Raw genomic sequence first — 15,000 nt, 5'->3', positions numbered from 1 at the left:
CACGGAAATCACCGGAAAGCCGGTTTGCAGTGTCCAGGTGTCCATGATTTCCTTTACCGAGGTGTGCTCATCGAATACTCCGCTACTGCGCGCCTCGTTCGTCAAGTATTCCCAAAGATCATCCTGAGTGGCGCTTTGATACTTCCTGCAACGGCAAGTACGAGGCAACGACATGAATTGACGTACATCCACCTAAGAGATGACTAATTAGATGTTTACTTGTAGTTAAGATAGTTGGTGAGTCCTTGCTTAAACACGTCAGTCGTTAAGAAGTGGTCCATCATTCGAATGATCGCGGCGCCCTTGCCGTACGAAATCTTGTCAAAGATTTCATGAATCTCCTCCGGATTGTGCACCTCGACAGAGATCTGGTGGGACGAGGAGAGCGCATCGAGCGAGAACACATTATGCAGTTCATTCACCACGAACTGCTCCATCGATTTCCAGGCCGGCTCGACTGCATCCACTCCGAGATATTCCATGTAGCTGGCAAAGCCTTCATTTAACCACAGATCCGTCCACCAGGACGGTGTCACGAGATTGCCAAACCATTGATGTGCTGTGGGGTGGCAAGGATAGGCAAAAATAAAGCATAGCCGCAACCATAAAACCGAATCACGAAGTACCCGACCAATTTCATACTTACCAAGTTCGTGTGCCACTACCGTTATCACGTGCTGCTTGTTGCTGATAGCAGACACCTTCTCCTCGTACAGCATAGCCGTCTCGCGGTAAGTAATAAGGCCCCAGTTCTCCATCGCCCCGGCACTAAAGTCAGGCAGCGCGATCATATCCAGCTTCGGCAGTGGGTAATCGATGTGGAAGAAGCCCTCCAGAAACTTGAGCAGCTTGGGTCCAACGCTCAGCGCGTATCGTGCCGAGTTAATGGCGTCGGCACGGGTCCAGACGGAAAAGTTAGCATTCGAGATGTTGACGTAATCACACACAACGAACGCCACCAGGTAGGTAGACATTGGTACCGATTGCTGATAGACATCCCAAACATATCCAAGAAGCTCCGGTTCCCTAGAAGGGGCCAACATACAAGCATTGACAAAAGAGGATTGATACGATCAGACGAGACACTAGAAAGGTTCCATTCGGTTTCGAATACGTACGTTGCCTCGTACGAATGTAAACGAGGCATATTTGATAGTGAAGTCATGTTATTTTTCTTTCTAGCGATGCTAATTGTGAATTGTGCCTTTAGAGCTGGCTCATCAAAGCAGGGAAAAGCACGCCGAGCATCGGTCGGTTGGAATTGTGTCGTGGCTATCCATCTACAATCAATCAAAGCATAATCCAGATTCAGAACGGTTCGGAGAAATAGCCTCATAGAATTCAATCCTGATCCATCTGCTTACTTTGTCTCGTTGTTCATGGTATAGGAACTACGATAGAATCCTTGCAGGTAGTCGTTCAGTATACCCTCGTACCGAATACGGATCACATACTGTTCACCCTTCTGGAGTTCTTGCTTTAGCATCAGGACGAAAAACTGCTTGCTGGCTATGGTGATGTTATGGTCAATTTCAATGTACCGTCTTGCGATACCGTGCTCGCTGGAATGAGGTATTTCCGTGGCATCATATTCGTTTTCCATTTCATTCCATTCAACCGTAGCATCCAGAATGTTGAGGGCGACCGCGTGTAAAGTGACGTTGTTGCAATTCTCGAGCACGCTAACCACAATATCCACCGTACCGTAGAAAGTGAAGTTATCCTCATCGAGCCACGGTTTAAGCCGTATGTCGTAGGTCAAAGGCTTCAGCGATCGAGGCAACCGCAAGTTTTCCTTTGGCGAATTATGTTGCTCATCGATCGACGAACCGCTCAGAGTGTCTTCGACCGTCGTAATGCTCGTGCTGTTAGTCATATCAGAGATCCGGTTCGTGGTTGCAGTAACCTCTTCAACAGCAGCAGAACCAGGGCCCATTACACCGGAATCAAATTCTTCCTGGTGTGTTGCCGCTGTTGTTGCTGGTTGCTGTTGTTGATGATCGTTGTAGCCCGAGGTTGAATGTTGATGTTCGCACAGTGTCGTATGCTGATGGGAGGCATGGTATTGTTGCTCCTCGCACGATGAAAAGTGGTAAATCAATAGACCCGAACCGAGAAGCAAACAACACACGATAGCTACCGTGGCCACCAATGTCATACGGGTGATCAGATAGCCCCGACCACCCTCGACTGTTGTTCCGCCGTCATTCGCCTCCATTCCCAACGACTCCCGGATCTGCATTTTGCTGCTGCTGTTATTGTTCATGGTGTTTTCATCCGATGCCAACCTCTTGCAAGATTCATGAACTCCGGCTGGGTGTGTTCGGGATGATGCTGAAGACTGGAAGCAAAATTTCGACCACGATCAAGACGATGGGTTAATAGCCTTTATTAATCTGGATTGTATTAATTTGAATCGATTAAAAACGAATAGCGTTCGCCATTGTGAGACTGATGTTCTCTATTTGAGGGGCAGCATATTAATAATATTCATGCTGCAAAGTCGTGCTCGTGAAAGAGTTCGTATGCGTAAATGGTGCTACTAGTTTTAATTCATTTGTTTTTAGTGAGACTTATCCTTGAAATGTTGAAATTTGTTTATGCCACCAGAATTTTGCTTTTTCGAAAAAAAATCTGCTGATCAGTATTCGGATATATTATTCCGAGATATAATATTAAAATATCACCATTAGTTATATTAAAATTGCACACCCCCAACAAACAACCATTTATTCATTTGAAGGCAAAAAAGAAGAAGCTATTTCAATCGAATGAATGTTTATGTTGGTATACGTAATGGCCAGCAAACCTGTTGAAATATCTCCTGATACACGGAGGTGCTAATGAAAACGAATAATGTTATTTAGATATGGAACCATGGTGCTTGTTAACATTTATGTCGAAGAAATTATTTTATACTTTTATGTTTATTGTTTATACTATACTCTACTCTTTAGATCAAAATCAATGCACGGGGAACATCATGAATATAGTATCAAAGCCATATTTATTCGTGATGCATTTAAAAGATGAAACCATACGCGGAAAAAAATATGCTGAGTCTTTTGAAGCATTTCCACCACGTCCTTCCAGTTAATACCATATAGCACGAACGAAGCGCTAAAGATTAATGTACGCTAGAGATTTAATGTAATTTGAAAAAAAAATCACTTAAAAATACGGCAGATATTTTAGCAAGTAGTTTTCAGTGTTTTATCAACATTTTATAATTTTAAATGAATTTAAACAACTTGGTAAAGTTAACGTTCTAGTACATTCCATACAAAAATGATTTTCGAATATTTATAATTTTCATTTAGCTCATCCTTCCAGTGATTTTTAATACAACAAAATTTATCTAGTATAAAAAAAATTTTTAAAAATTATTAAAAAAAAGTTAAACTACCTTCTTCTCAATCAAATTCAAGTCCCTTCAAAGTCATCCAACCCTAAATGGTCCCCGGGATCGGTTCAATATTTATAAGAAGATTAGGCGCCGATTAATTTGTGAGAAAAGCAAATCGTGCCAATTGAATTCTCACACAGTGTACCGATTCATATGGCTAAAGTCGTTCTGTGTTTTCCCATTCCCCGGCGTTCCTGGTATGTGACAAACGATCGAAGAAAATAATAAGCCACATTCTATAATCCGATCAGTATCGCCCTTCCAACTGCGTTATGATCCTCCATGTCACGCCGGCGACATACGCTCCTCACGTGTATGCCACATCCGGCGGAGGGTTGCCTCTTTTCACACAAAAAGGTAGCAAAAAGAGCGGTGATATCCTGTCTGAAAGGGCTGAAGTCTCCGTTGGCTTTGTCTTGACTTCACGAACATGTGGCACGGCTGCGTAGAATTTATGCAACCCAAAGTGGATATATTCGCTCGTTTTCTTTCCACGCAGAATAAACCGTTGGGTTTTTTTACTTTCTTTTGTTCACTAATGCATATTCCTGTCTTAGTGTGCCAAGTGATTTCGCTGATTACTTCTTTTTTTCCTTGAATAATGTCTTATTCCACAAGAGCCGTGATAAGAAAACCGTGGCACGTTACGTTTGTGGTCTACTTTTTCGGCTGATAATTTTCGAATCAGACGAGTCCAAAGATCGCATCACCTCATCACTAAATGAAGCATATGGTAATGAAACAAACGAAGTATATGGTAATATTCGAGCGATTCCAGCTGGACTGCTGGAGCGCTGGGCTGTGGTAGCAAATTCGGTACCAGGAAATGTCTATGCAGATTGTTCGTAAGTGATCTCCTCTGTAGTGAAGGAACACATTTCATACCCTTCGAGGTATCGATGTCATTTAAAAAGGCTCTTCATTTGCCGGATGTTGGCTCCAAGTTAAGCGATGCGAGGAACTGATTGACATCCTTCAGGGATTCGTGCCCGTAAGATTGCCGATGGTGACGGTGAAAAATGGTACACCGGATCAAAAACCGCCACCCTCACGCTGAGGGTCCGGTTCCTGTGGCAGGATGGAATAACGTAAACCCGAGCTCACGAGACACTTGCTGCCGAGTCACAGCTTGCATGTTGCATATTCGCTCTACTCTCTGCCATCCGGTTGTGTCATCGTAAACATGTTCAGATTGAATTACGCCACCAAACCGAACGAGTGCGTTGCTCGTTGAATCTAACCACACATGGCGCAGAAGGAAGCTAACGAGGATCCTGATCCGGCCCGTAGGAAGATGGACGAGCATTAAACTCCGTGAAACCTCATAAACAATATCGGCAAAGCGATGAAGGGGGTGGGAGCCAAAGTGCTAGCAAACCAGGACCGCCCGGATGAGACCGATGACGATGATGATGGCAATTTGAGAAAAGTTTCTCAAAGAACTTCCTTTGTCCACATACATATGCTGGTATAGCCTCTCGTAGGAATGGTTATAGTGATTTGCTTGATTTAAATTTGACACACCATGGCACACACATACACACACTCGGGTAGAACCGTTGGCCATTGGCATGCATTGAACAACCTGCGCCAGAATTCTAGCAAGACCCAGACTTCCATGCCAGCCAGCCAGCCAGCCAGCCACGTTTATGTGCGACGATACAATTAACCAGCATAATTTACATTCCACTCGTTAGTGTCGTTTTGAAGAGTGCCCCGGGACCGAGTCGTGTTAAAGCGGAAGTTGAGTTTAAAGATTGAGTTTATACCGAACCGTTTACGGGCAGTCTACTTTGTTCACGCTGTGGGCTGTCGTCGCATTTGAACGTTCTTCCGTGCCTCCTGTGACGACGATCTTTCCCTCTCTTTTAATACTTCATTATGCTACGAGAAGCCGGTGTAGCATAAGCGTGAAATGCTGATCGGGATCCTTGGGTCCCACATTGCTATGCTCAGCTCGAACCCGGTGTGTAGGGTACCGATCAAAGAAAGAATATGTCTCGCCACAAACATTACCATACGCAGAGAGGCGACACATTGATATGCTGTATGGCCGAGTGGCGCATTGTGTTTGGTGTAACCGGTCGCGAGGTCTTCTGGGTCAGGGCAACAAAATCATAACGCTGACTCGACGGATCGGTTCAACGGATGGCGCTTGCTCTGGCCAGGATTGCTTATGATTTCCGTTCCTCCTAGAAAGCACTTCAGACAAGCCGTGTGTGTGGGTTCAATGACCACTAATAGAAAGGGTGACGCACCGCTCAGGGGGGGGAGCCGCGTTCGTCACACGCTTTCAGTGACAATTAATCCAATCCCCGTCCAACTCAATCAGATTCATTGGCACGAACCCGCATAAGAATTAAACCATCCCAGAGGGTGTTTCTTCGATTCGGTCATAATTGGCGATTGGAAAGGTGGAATAGACACACATTTGAATGGGCATATAAATTCATTGTAGTGCATCGATCGGGAATCAAAGGCTTCAAAGTCGAAACCACATCCACTCTCTCAAGCCATTGCAAGACAGATTGCCCCGGTATTCCTTACTACGCCATTTGGTAACTGAATGGAACGCTCGATTGTTTATTGATGAAGCACAATTCGTGAACGAGGCGTAAATGTGACCATTTCATCTGCCCTTGTCCGTAATGCTCGTCTCATAAACAGATTACTTCCAGCAACGGTAATCGATTTACGTGGCTGTGGTACCAACCATCGTCCCAGACGGTCCAAGAAGGCGTTACTCCACGCTGCGTGGACTTTATAGTAAAAAGCGCCTCAAGGGCACCGTTTGGTGTCCTCCATCGATCTCCCGGTGTGACCAAGGATATGGCAGGAAATGTCACAGAGAAGAGTGGGAAAGTTGAACAAACAAAAAACAAAATCCATCCTCAGCAGCCAATCGGCCGATGCTCGCGTGCCATTCGTTTGGTGAAACAGGCGGGGGTGTGTCAGGGAACGTTTTCGCTATTATCGGTATCGGAACCCCTGTTGCTAGCAGATGCCAACAGATGTTACCCGATAGCACGCTCTATCACGCTGTTTATCGTCACCTTTCATGCCTTGCTCTTTGCAGCTAATTGGGCTTTCGATAGGAAAAGGTTGATTAAACAAACTAGAGGAACGTTGCATCAATTCGATCTCGTTCAATCGTTCATCAGAAAAGGTAGGAGGGAGTGCCTGCTGCAATGGTACCAGCTGACAATGGCCATGAATCCATCGTCGACGTCATGGCTTTCAGGAAAGTGTGCGCTGCACGAAATACAGCAGAAATCATTAGCACTTGACCTTCTAACTTTTGCAAACTCAAGCCCTCTTGGTAACGACGACGATTGAGATTGCTCATTTCCGCCAACGCGAGAGAAAGTGATTGAAACTCCTTCACGACTTTTAATCACTCCAGCCCGGGTTCCAGGACCGTACAGCCGAGGCGACGGTACCATATGGTGGGGACGGGCGTTAAAGCATCCTCCCCCCGTAGTGGCCACATTTGTTTGCTCAGCGCTTAAAGCATAATTGATTTATCAAATCATAGTCGTGACAAGTGAATGGCAAACACGGCGCGGGCTCGCAAAGTGAACAGCGATGGCAGCATCTCCATCCTTCTGCCAATCTCTTTACAGAGTCACGTGGGATTAGAGAGTAAAACCACCGTTCGAGTAAATTGACTACACCCGATTAGGGTACATGGAGTCGCAAGCTCTCGCTGGTGGTGTGCAGCACTATACTTTGTTTTTTATTTCCTGATGCTGAGTCCAACTTCTTACCGTGGCGGAGAACTCCTTTGTTTATGTGGGATATTGCTAGATTGGCGTCTTGAATTGATTCAAGGCCATACGCCCGGTTCTGGTATGGGCTATTATGCGAACTATATTGCTGCTGACGCGGCGGTATCTCAACGATACAGGAAACCGCTGGGCGCACGTGAAGCTATTCCCTTAATCCGTCTTGGTTTTTTTGTGGATTTTTTCCCAAATCGGAAGGTTAGGATAAATCAAACACACAACGAAGAAGTACTAATGTGTCTTACTCAAACCTCTACTCCACATACAAAGTGTAATGGAACACATGATGATGTTTCTGATTCAAACATTTTCACTCGCTGTGAATGTGGACCAAATTTGAATCCAGTGCACCAACCCACGAAATCAATCGATATTGATCGATTGCTTATCGATATTGGGGGCTACTGCGCTCTACTTACTGCACTATTTGGGCGCTTCTTGAGGGGCAGGCAGATCGATCGATTGCCACCGTTTACCTTTGGCTCAATGGTGTACACCGGCTTCGAAGTACCGCCAATGCGTTACATCTCGCAACGGTTCGCTAATTGACTGACGGACAGGCCAGATCCGACACGTACCATCGATCATGAACGACATTCAGGGGAGGTATGGCGTTATTTCTTGGCATGGGGTTGGGATGTTTAATATTTTCATTCATTTAGTATCTAATAAGACGCTAGATGTGGAGACAGACTGACTCCTACTCCTTCAAACGCGCTACACTCGTACAAAACCGATCGTTGAATAAACGTTACGACATGCGCTGCTTTGACTTCGACTTACCTCTTTATCTGGTTGATTAAACGGCAGTTCCGCTGTTCCAGGTTAAAAAACGATCAACACCTGTGGTGAGTAAATGGTCACCGTGTGCCGAAATCTGCTATTCGAAAGGCAACACTCCACGATAGGATTTTGCTAAAACTTTCTACATTCACATTTGTAAACCATTACAAAACAACAATTGGGAATACGAGAAACAGAATTCAATATTGTTGAAGAAATCAATTTAGCAAAGTATCACTTAAACAGTGTAGCTCCATTCGAGGGGATAACGAGGGCGCAGAGCGGGGCAGTTCCGCTTTGGTTTTCCCACTGCAGCACAGTTCCGATGTATCTATGTTTTATTTTTATGTATCCATCCGTACACTGTACGCGCTATTTTAGATCGCAAATTAATTTATCGCACAAAACACACGCGGACACCGCTTCTCGAGGCGTGATCGGTTTAGCAGGAAGATCACCGGTGTTACGACACGGCCATGCTATCCGAAACGCATTACTGCAAGCGCGGCTACTACTCATTTACCACGATCACAATCAGCAACCGCACAGAATAAAACCCTATAGCGCGAATTCGATTTACTCTTTACTTTTATTCGTTTCACAATACTCGCGGCAACTGCTTGCACTTTGCATCGAGTAAGAACACGCGAGTCCTAGCGCAAGTCCTAACGGTAAGCGTGTTGCTCGCTTCGAAGCCGAAATCGTAATTTCACTACGATTTCGAACCCTTATCTACGAATTAACTGTTATGCGATGCGAATTGTTGTTCCGGCGGATGTCGATTGTTTTTTTTTTGTGTTTCACGACCGCAGGAATAAACAATAGGGAATCCACACGAACACGAACGAGCACGTGTTCATCCACCAGCGGAACAATTTTGAATGAGGCGACGACGAAAGACGTAACCAAGTATGCGCTGAACAGATAGCTCCGGAGAGAAGGGATTCTGGTGTGTGGACCGACTTCGTGTTTCGTCGGTTCGTCGCTTCGGAGCAACAACCGATATCGGATCGACCACAATCTGGCGGCGGGACCTTTCTCTGGCATGTACTATATATATGTAGTAGTAGTGTAGTAGGAGATTCTCTTAATCGCAGTAGCGTAAAGATGAGCACATTCAGGAGCTCTCTCGGTTTCTCTGTAACGCTGTTGAAACAGCTGAAAGAGGTGTGTAAGACGGCTGGTAAAAGAGACGCAACATTCATCCCGCTGAAAAGAACATACGTACGGTCAAGTATTAATCTGGAACCTCATCCTCGGTCGGTGTAAAATATGCAGTAAAAAAACCGTTTACAATATTAATTTTGGGTAAAAAACCAAAACATACACCTCAACCGATTCAAATAATTTTAGCGGTTATCCATTTCAAAAATTTGCCGTTAGATAACCGATAGAATGAGCCGGACACAGAAATACACATGGAAAGTGCAGGAAGGGTGGGGAGGGAGCGAGTACATACCTAGTATATCGCTTGTACCTCCCCCCGTCCCTGCCAGATAGATAAAAAGATGATTTAGACATAATAATTGTCCCAAAAACATACACATTTTCAGTTAAATATCTTTAAAAAATACATTATAAACGTTAAATAGTACTATTACAGAAGAGGGGAGGGAGATGCCAATACATTTTCAATGTCAAAAGATAATATTTGGGTAGTTTTTCGCACCATAAATTGATTTAATCTCATGTTTAAGGTTCTTGTTCATTCCACTGGTTATTTAACGGCTAAATTTTGAAATGTTCGGCCCCTAAATGTATGCAATTAGAATCGGTTAGCCTAACGAATCGGTTGAGGTGTATATATTGGTTTTTTACCAAAATTTTTGTTTACGTATCTTAAGAAGATTTTTCAAGTATTTTTAGAGAAAACTTAACTTATCGACCTACGAATTTTGTGGCCCTCCAAAAAATATGATCAAGAAATCATTTCGAAACGTTTTTGTCACCGTAGGCACGACTCAGTTCGAGGAGCTGGTTGGAAGTGTGCTATCGACGGAAGTTCTGCAGCAGCTGGAAACTCTGGGATGTGAAACACTGACGATACAACGAGGAAAAGGATCGACTCCGGATCTGCCGGACATCCAGAAACGTACGAAGATCCGGCTAGCCTGTTACGATCTGAAGCCTACCATCGGAGACGATATTAAACAAGCGGATCTCGTCATCAGCCACGCAGGAGCAGGAAGTTGCATCGAGGTCCTGGAAGCCGGCCGGCCACTCGTTGTCGTTGTGAACGAATCTCTGATGAACAATCATCAAACCGAGCTCGCGGAAAGGCTGAGTCGAGATGACCATCTGTTCTACTGCACTCCGAGCAGCTTACAGCAAACCTTGGCCGAGGCAGACTTTGGCCGTTTGCGAAAATTGGGTCCCGGATCGTTGGATGGTTTTGTTGATCATCTGAACAAATTTATGGGCTTCCAATGAATGATTATTCAAGGCTTTTAATTCCACTGTGCAACTTGTGATGCTGAGAGATAAAATGGCTGTGGGTTTTTATAATTTCGGAAAATAAAACATAAAAACATTGGTGTGCGACTCGACAAAGAAAGGTTTTCTCGCTCTAGGGGGTTCTGGCAGGGTTAAAGCGACAGTTTCGGCGATGTCAAACGTGAAAAAAACATGTTCTTGTTCTTATAAGGTCTAACCGGTTTCTCGCGCGTTCTGTTAGGTAATTGGGTTTTTAACTTATCTTCTTCGATTACACGATCGACGAGATCATCGTTTCTGTGCGACCGGCTTCCCAGCAGCAGCGTTCTCGGTGTTCAAGATGGGAGATATGGCAAAACATCTTTGCGGTACGGACGACTGCCAGAAGTCGGCCACTTTGCAGTGCCCGGTCTGCCTCAAGATGGGGATCCAAGGATCCTACTTTTGTAGCCAGGAATGTTTCAAAGGTTCCTGGAAGGAGCACAAAATAATTCATCTGCTAGCAAGTAAGTGGCATTCGTGCAACCGGAAAATGGCTTATTCAATTTCTCGTCTCGTGGTCTCGATCTCGCAACAGAGGGAAAGGAAACGACGGGATATAATCCGTGGCCTTACTACACGTTCACGGGCAAGCTGCGTCCGTTCGAGCAGACTCCGATGCGCACGGTGCCAGCCTCGATTCCTCGCCCCGACTATGCCGACCACAAGGAGGGCAAATCGAAATCGGAAGAAGCCTTGCGAGGGAACAACATAATCAAGGTGCTGGACGACGAGGAAATTGAAGGGATGCGTGTAGCTTGCCGGTTGGGGCGGGAAGTTTTGGACGAAGCGGCACGCGTGTGCGGAGTCGGTGTCACGACGGAAGAAATCGATCGGGCCGTACACGAGGCTTGCATCGAGCGGGAATGCTATCCCAGTCCGCTCAATTACTACAACTTCCCGAAGTCATGCTGTACTTCCGTGAACGAGGTGATTTGCCATGGAATCCCGGATATGCGCCCGCTGGAGGATGGCGATCTGTGTAATGTAGACGTGACGGTTTATCATCGCGGTTTCCATGGTGATTTAAACGAGACGTTCTTCGTTGGCAACGTGAAGGAGCAACACAAGAAGCTGGTGCAGGTCACCTATGAAGCGTTAATGAAGGCCATAGCGATCGTAAAGTGAGTTGCCGATGGTCGATAAACTATATAAATGATAAACTCTCCCTTCGGTTTTATTTTATTTTCAGGCCCGGAGAGCGCTACCGCGAGATCGGTAATGTAATTCAGAAGTACGTGCAGACACACGGATTCAGTGTCGTGAAGAGTTACTGCGGACACGGCATTCACAGGTTGTTCCACACCGCACCCAATGTACCTCATTATGCCAGTAAGTCGCTGCCGGTCGGTTGACTAGAAAGGACGCATCACCTAATGCTGAATGATTTTATGTTACAGAAAATAACGCGGTTGGTGTTATGAAGCCGGGCCATTGCTTTACGATCGAGCCGATGATTTCGGAAGGAACGTGGCGCGATGTTTCGTGGCCCGACGACTGGACGGCCGTGACAGCGGATGGTTTGTTTTCGGCCCAGTTCGAACAGACGCTGCTGGTAACCGAAACCGGTTGCGATATTCTTACGAAACGGCGCAACGAAAACGGAACGCCACACTTCATGGATCAGCTGTGAACAATGACCTGCCGCTTTCAGTTCAGCATCGTTCTTTCGGCTCTAAGCTCTAATCCGCATCCTTCAATGCTCTCAGCAGTGGTCGATAATTGTATAACCCATACCTTCGAAATCGCGCTGGCGTTTTTGGAATAAAAGTCAACATTATTTCGCTCCGTTTATTAAATCACATCTATTTGCCGAGACCTTCCATCACTTGTTTGAAATCGGTATACTTCGTAGCCTTGGAGAGGTTCTGCTTAGCGGGTTTCTCCTCCTCCATCATGATGTCCACCTTGATCCTCTTGCCTGCTTCGACTTCCGGCAGGGATGGTTGTGTTTCCATCTTGCGCTTCTGCGGCTGGACGAAGCTACCCTGGCCGGCCGCTCGCAACGAATCTTCCACGGTGTACGGTTCCACCTCCAGCGCCTTCAGCCGGCGTTTGTGAACCTTCGTGCGGAAGTGCGCCTGCAGTGCCTGATCGTTGATGTAGTAGGTGGCACAATGTATGCAGTAGAACTGGGCGAAACCCGGTTTGTCCAGATCGATTTCCTGCTTCAGCAACTGCTCCGGATTTTTCTTCAGATCCGCATCCACTTCATCCAAATCCTTCTTCCGGTTTCGCAGCCTCCAACGGCGCCGCAGATGTGTATCTCCACTGTGCATCTTCTTCCGTGCGTAAGGCATTTTCGGTCTGTTTTAACGAATGCTTTATAAGATTACTTTTTACACTTTTAGTGCACTAAATCGAACTAAAATCTTGGGCCAGGATTTTTGTTGTTTTTGTTTTCACGTTTCCTCGTGGTTTTGACAGTTGATTTGAACCGCTCGAATTTCGTCGATCTGCTCGAGCAAAGTCGCCCTGTTTCGAGCACACCCGCATGAAAAAAAAATTTCAAATGGGCCGTTAAAATGCGGTTTTCTTTGTTTTCATTTTCACCCATTTTTTCCCACTTTTTAAGCACCCAGCAGGTCTGTTCAGCTTGAAGCAGGCACTGAAGGATGCGATTATCGGTTTCGATGCGACTGTACTAAAGGGGCCCGTGATCCAGGAGCTGCGTATGCTGGAGAAGTGTACGGGGAAGAGAAGATGATCGCTCTATAGTTGATGTTCTTCGGGAACAGCACAACGGTCAACGAAAAGGTGCTACTGTCCTGGGAGCACGTGCACGCTTTGAAGAACTAAGAGCTACCAAACACAGTTCTGAGTAAATCAGTCGGTATGAGCGACTGCTAGGTATATTTTAAGTTCAAAGCGATTGGTAATCAAAAATAACACCAAAACGCGTTCGCCTCACTCCAATACTTCTAAAACATGCTTTAAAGTTGGATTTAAAAAAATATCAAGTACAGAACAGGACCAATACCTTGTCCTTCGCCACGAAGTTCTTCAGCGAAAGTCCTGCGACCTTCGAGCTAATTTCTATCCATCTTCAACCTTGAACCAGGGAATTTAATTCAGTTGATGTCCTCCACGTAAAGTAATAAACGGAGAATCCTGACACAGTGGCTGGGCAGGGGTGATATACTAAGTAGGCAACTACGCCATACATACTGCCAACGGAGTTTTACCTTTAATCCTGCTATTGAAATGTTGCTAGGAAGCGCAACTCAACCGATATTCCAGAGTACAAGTCATTCAACAGGGAGGCAATCGCTTATCATAAGGTACACACGATTTAAACCATTTTAACATTTTCCTAATTTGATTTTACCTGGATTTTATATCGATGTTCTATGCCTGAAACAACGATTTGTTTTCTACAAGCAGTCTCTTTGGTCGACGATTCCCACAGGCTGCAGAGATTGGTAGCATCTCCCACTACACGACTAACAGCGAAGTCTCATGGCTCTCATCGGAAATCCCGCTTATGCTCGTCCAGGGCGGCCAAGGCAACCAAAATTTACCGACGCTCTCCGATGCTCGCAGCATCCAGAGAATCCAGACACTCTTCGTCGGTCGTCGGTTGTCTTTTCTCGTAATAAACGCACGTGTCGGTCGTGAGGTTGGAAGGATCGTCGGTTGTCAGTGCTCCAACGGACGGCCAGTTCCAACGAAACCGCCACGGACTCCGGACGGCGTGGGTTTTTTTACGGTCTCGGTCAGTTTTTGTTCAACAGATCTATCGCTCGCCTTATCATCGCATCATCATCATCATCGACTGGCTTGGTTCGCGACTGTAGCCGTCTTAGTAGGAGGTCCTGTACGGATACGGAGGATTGTTGGTTGCGTGCGGTCGTATCGTTTTTGGGCAAAATCCTCCAAAAAGCCAGACAAACAAAAAGCAAGCCAACAACTCATCGCCCGGGCGGTCGGTCGCGAGAGCAAGCGAGAACGCGAGAAGAAGAGTGCGAGCGAGTTCCTGGCGCGTTTGGTCCGGCTGCTGATGCTGTCTGTCTGTCGTCGCGGTTCTTATCAGTGCGCATATCATCGGTGAACGTACGTGCGGTACGCAGACAGTCGGCGGACCAGACAACCGAACGTGTGCTCCTCCTTTGTGTAGTTGTCCTAAGTGCGTGCGTGCGTGTGCCCCTGCTGGCAAGTGGATGTTCTTATGCTGCTGATGCTGTGTGTCTGCTTTGGTCGTCGCCGTCGTCACCGTAGTCGTGTTCTTCTCGCGTTTTGTTTTGCTTTTCGGATGCTGTTTGATACGTCCTCGGAGCCCGGCGCACGGCCCGGAGGACGAAGGGTACACGCAGCCTCTCATCGGGCGCCGCACGACGGTGGATCCTCTCTATCCATCTCTTCACCATGGTTACCTCCGCGTTTGGCTGGCTTGATTGTGGACGATTGTCTCGACGCAACTCAGCACCGCCAGAGGCAACGTTGATGAGCAAGCTGGTGTGTTTGTGTGCTGCTGGTGTGATTGCGTTTTGTTTATTCCCCCTTCCCTGTTGGCCGGCTGTTGCGCGCCCCGCTGCTACCTGCGGCGGGGGGCGT

At 46.3% G+C, this 15,000-nt stretch overlaps 5 protein-coding genes across 9 annotated transcripts in view; 3 read left to right on the top strand and 2 right to left on the bottom strand.

Annotated features, from left to right (window-relative positions):
- LOC125950750 (aminopeptidase N) overlaps positions 1 to 8,835 on the bottom strand; it is a 14,553-nt gene extending 5,718 nt beyond the window's left edge. The window contains exons 1-6 of the mRNA XM_049678996.1: positions 7,975 to 8,835; positions 1,365 to 2,341; positions 1,119 to 1,280; positions 647 to 1,026; positions 220 to 559; positions 1 to 145 (exon numbers count right to left, since the gene is read on the bottom strand). The exon at positions 1 to 145 is cut by the window's left edge and continues 250 nt beyond it. Coding sequence (XP_049534953.1) covers positions 1 to 145; positions 220 to 559; positions 647 to 1,026; positions 1,119 to 1,280; positions 1,365 to 2,266 — 1,929 coding nt within the window. The 5' untranslated portion in view covers positions 2,267 to 2,341; positions 7,975 to 8,835. The remainder of the gene's footprint in view (positions 146 to 219; positions 560 to 646; positions 1,027 to 1,118; positions 1,281 to 1,364; positions 2,342 to 7,974) is intronic.
- A 969-nt stretch (positions 8,836 to 9,804) lies between these two features.
- Positions 9,805 to 10,518, top strand: LOC125951594 (UDP-N-acetylglucosamine transferase subunit ALG13 homolog). The gene has a single exon (XM_049680536.1). The coding sequence runs from the start codon at positions 9,889 to 9,891 to the stop codon at positions 10,402 to 10,404; it is 516 nt and encodes a 171-aa protein (XP_049536493.1). The 5' UTR covers positions 9,805 to 9,888; the 3' UTR covers positions 10,405 to 10,518.
- A 59-nt stretch (positions 10,519 to 10,577) lies between these two features.
- On the top strand, positions 10,578 to 12,246 carry LOC125959829 (methionine aminopeptidase 1). The gene is made up of 4 exons (XM_049692783.1): positions 10,578 to 10,913; positions 10,985 to 11,570; positions 11,639 to 11,778; positions 11,847 to 12,246. The coding sequence occupies exons 1-4, from the start codon at positions 10,748 to 10,750 to the stop codon at positions 12,077 to 12,079; spliced, it is 1,125 nt and encodes a 374-aa protein (XP_049548740.1). The 5' UTR covers positions 10,578 to 10,747; the 3' UTR covers positions 12,080 to 12,246.
- Positions 12,202 to 12,852, bottom strand: LOC125959830 (zinc finger protein 593 homolog). Its single transcript, XM_049692785.1, has one exon. It carries the CDS (start codon positions 12,744 to 12,746, stop codon positions 12,252 to 12,254), a length of 495 nt encoding a protein of 164 aa, XP_049548742.1. The 5' UTR covers positions 12,747 to 12,852; the 3' UTR covers positions 12,202 to 12,251.
- Positions 12,853 to 14,111: 1,259 nt separating this feature from the next.
- LOC125950759 (tolloid-like protein 2) overlaps positions 14,112 to 15,000 on the top strand; it is a 19,501-nt gene continuing 18,612 nt past the window's right edge. Inside the window, exon 1 of one of the 5 annotated variants that reach the window (XM_049679012.1) lies at positions 14,112 to 14,161. The gene's annotated coding sequence lies outside the window, so the exon portion shown is untranslated. Of the gene's footprint in view, positions 14,162 to 14,187; positions 14,500 to 14,529; positions 14,573 to 15,000 lie in introns of those variants that run through there. The other 4 variants (XM_049679011.1, XM_049679013.1, XM_049679015.1 and 1 more) reach the window with 4 other exon arrangements.

The sequence above is a fragment of the Anopheles darlingi genome, chromosome 2 (assembly GCF_943734745.1).
Source record: "Anopheles darlingi chromosome 2, idAnoDarlMG_H_01, whole genome shotgun sequence".
Taxonomy (NCBI): Eukaryota; Metazoa; Arthropoda; class Insecta; order Diptera; family Culicidae; genus Anopheles; species Anopheles darlingi.
The sequence above is the reverse complement of the archived record's forward strand: the minus strand, read 5'-3'. Positions and strand labels throughout refer to the sequence as shown.

Bases quoted from the DNA above. Each gene is read 5' to 3' on its own strand.
- LOC125951594 (XM_049680536.1), top strand. From the start codon at position 9,889: ATGATCAAGAAATCATTTCGAAACGTTTTTGTCACCGTAGGCACGACT.
- LOC125959829 (XM_049692783.1), top strand. From the start codon at position 10,748: ATGGGAGATATGGCAAAACATCTTTGCGGTACGGACGACTGCCAGAAG. The intron at 10,914-10,984 runs GTAAGTGGCATT...ATCTCGCAACAG, and splicing joins AATAATTCATCTGCTAGCAA to AGGGAAAGGAAACGACGGGA. The intron at 11,571-11,638 runs GTGAGTTGCCGA...TTTTATTTTCAG, and splicing joins AAGGCCATAGCGATCGTAAA to GCCCGGAGAGCGCTACCGCG.
- LOC125959830 (XM_049692785.1), bottom strand. From the start codon at position 12,746: ATGCCTTACGCACGGAAGAAGATGCACAGTGGAGATACACATCTGCGG.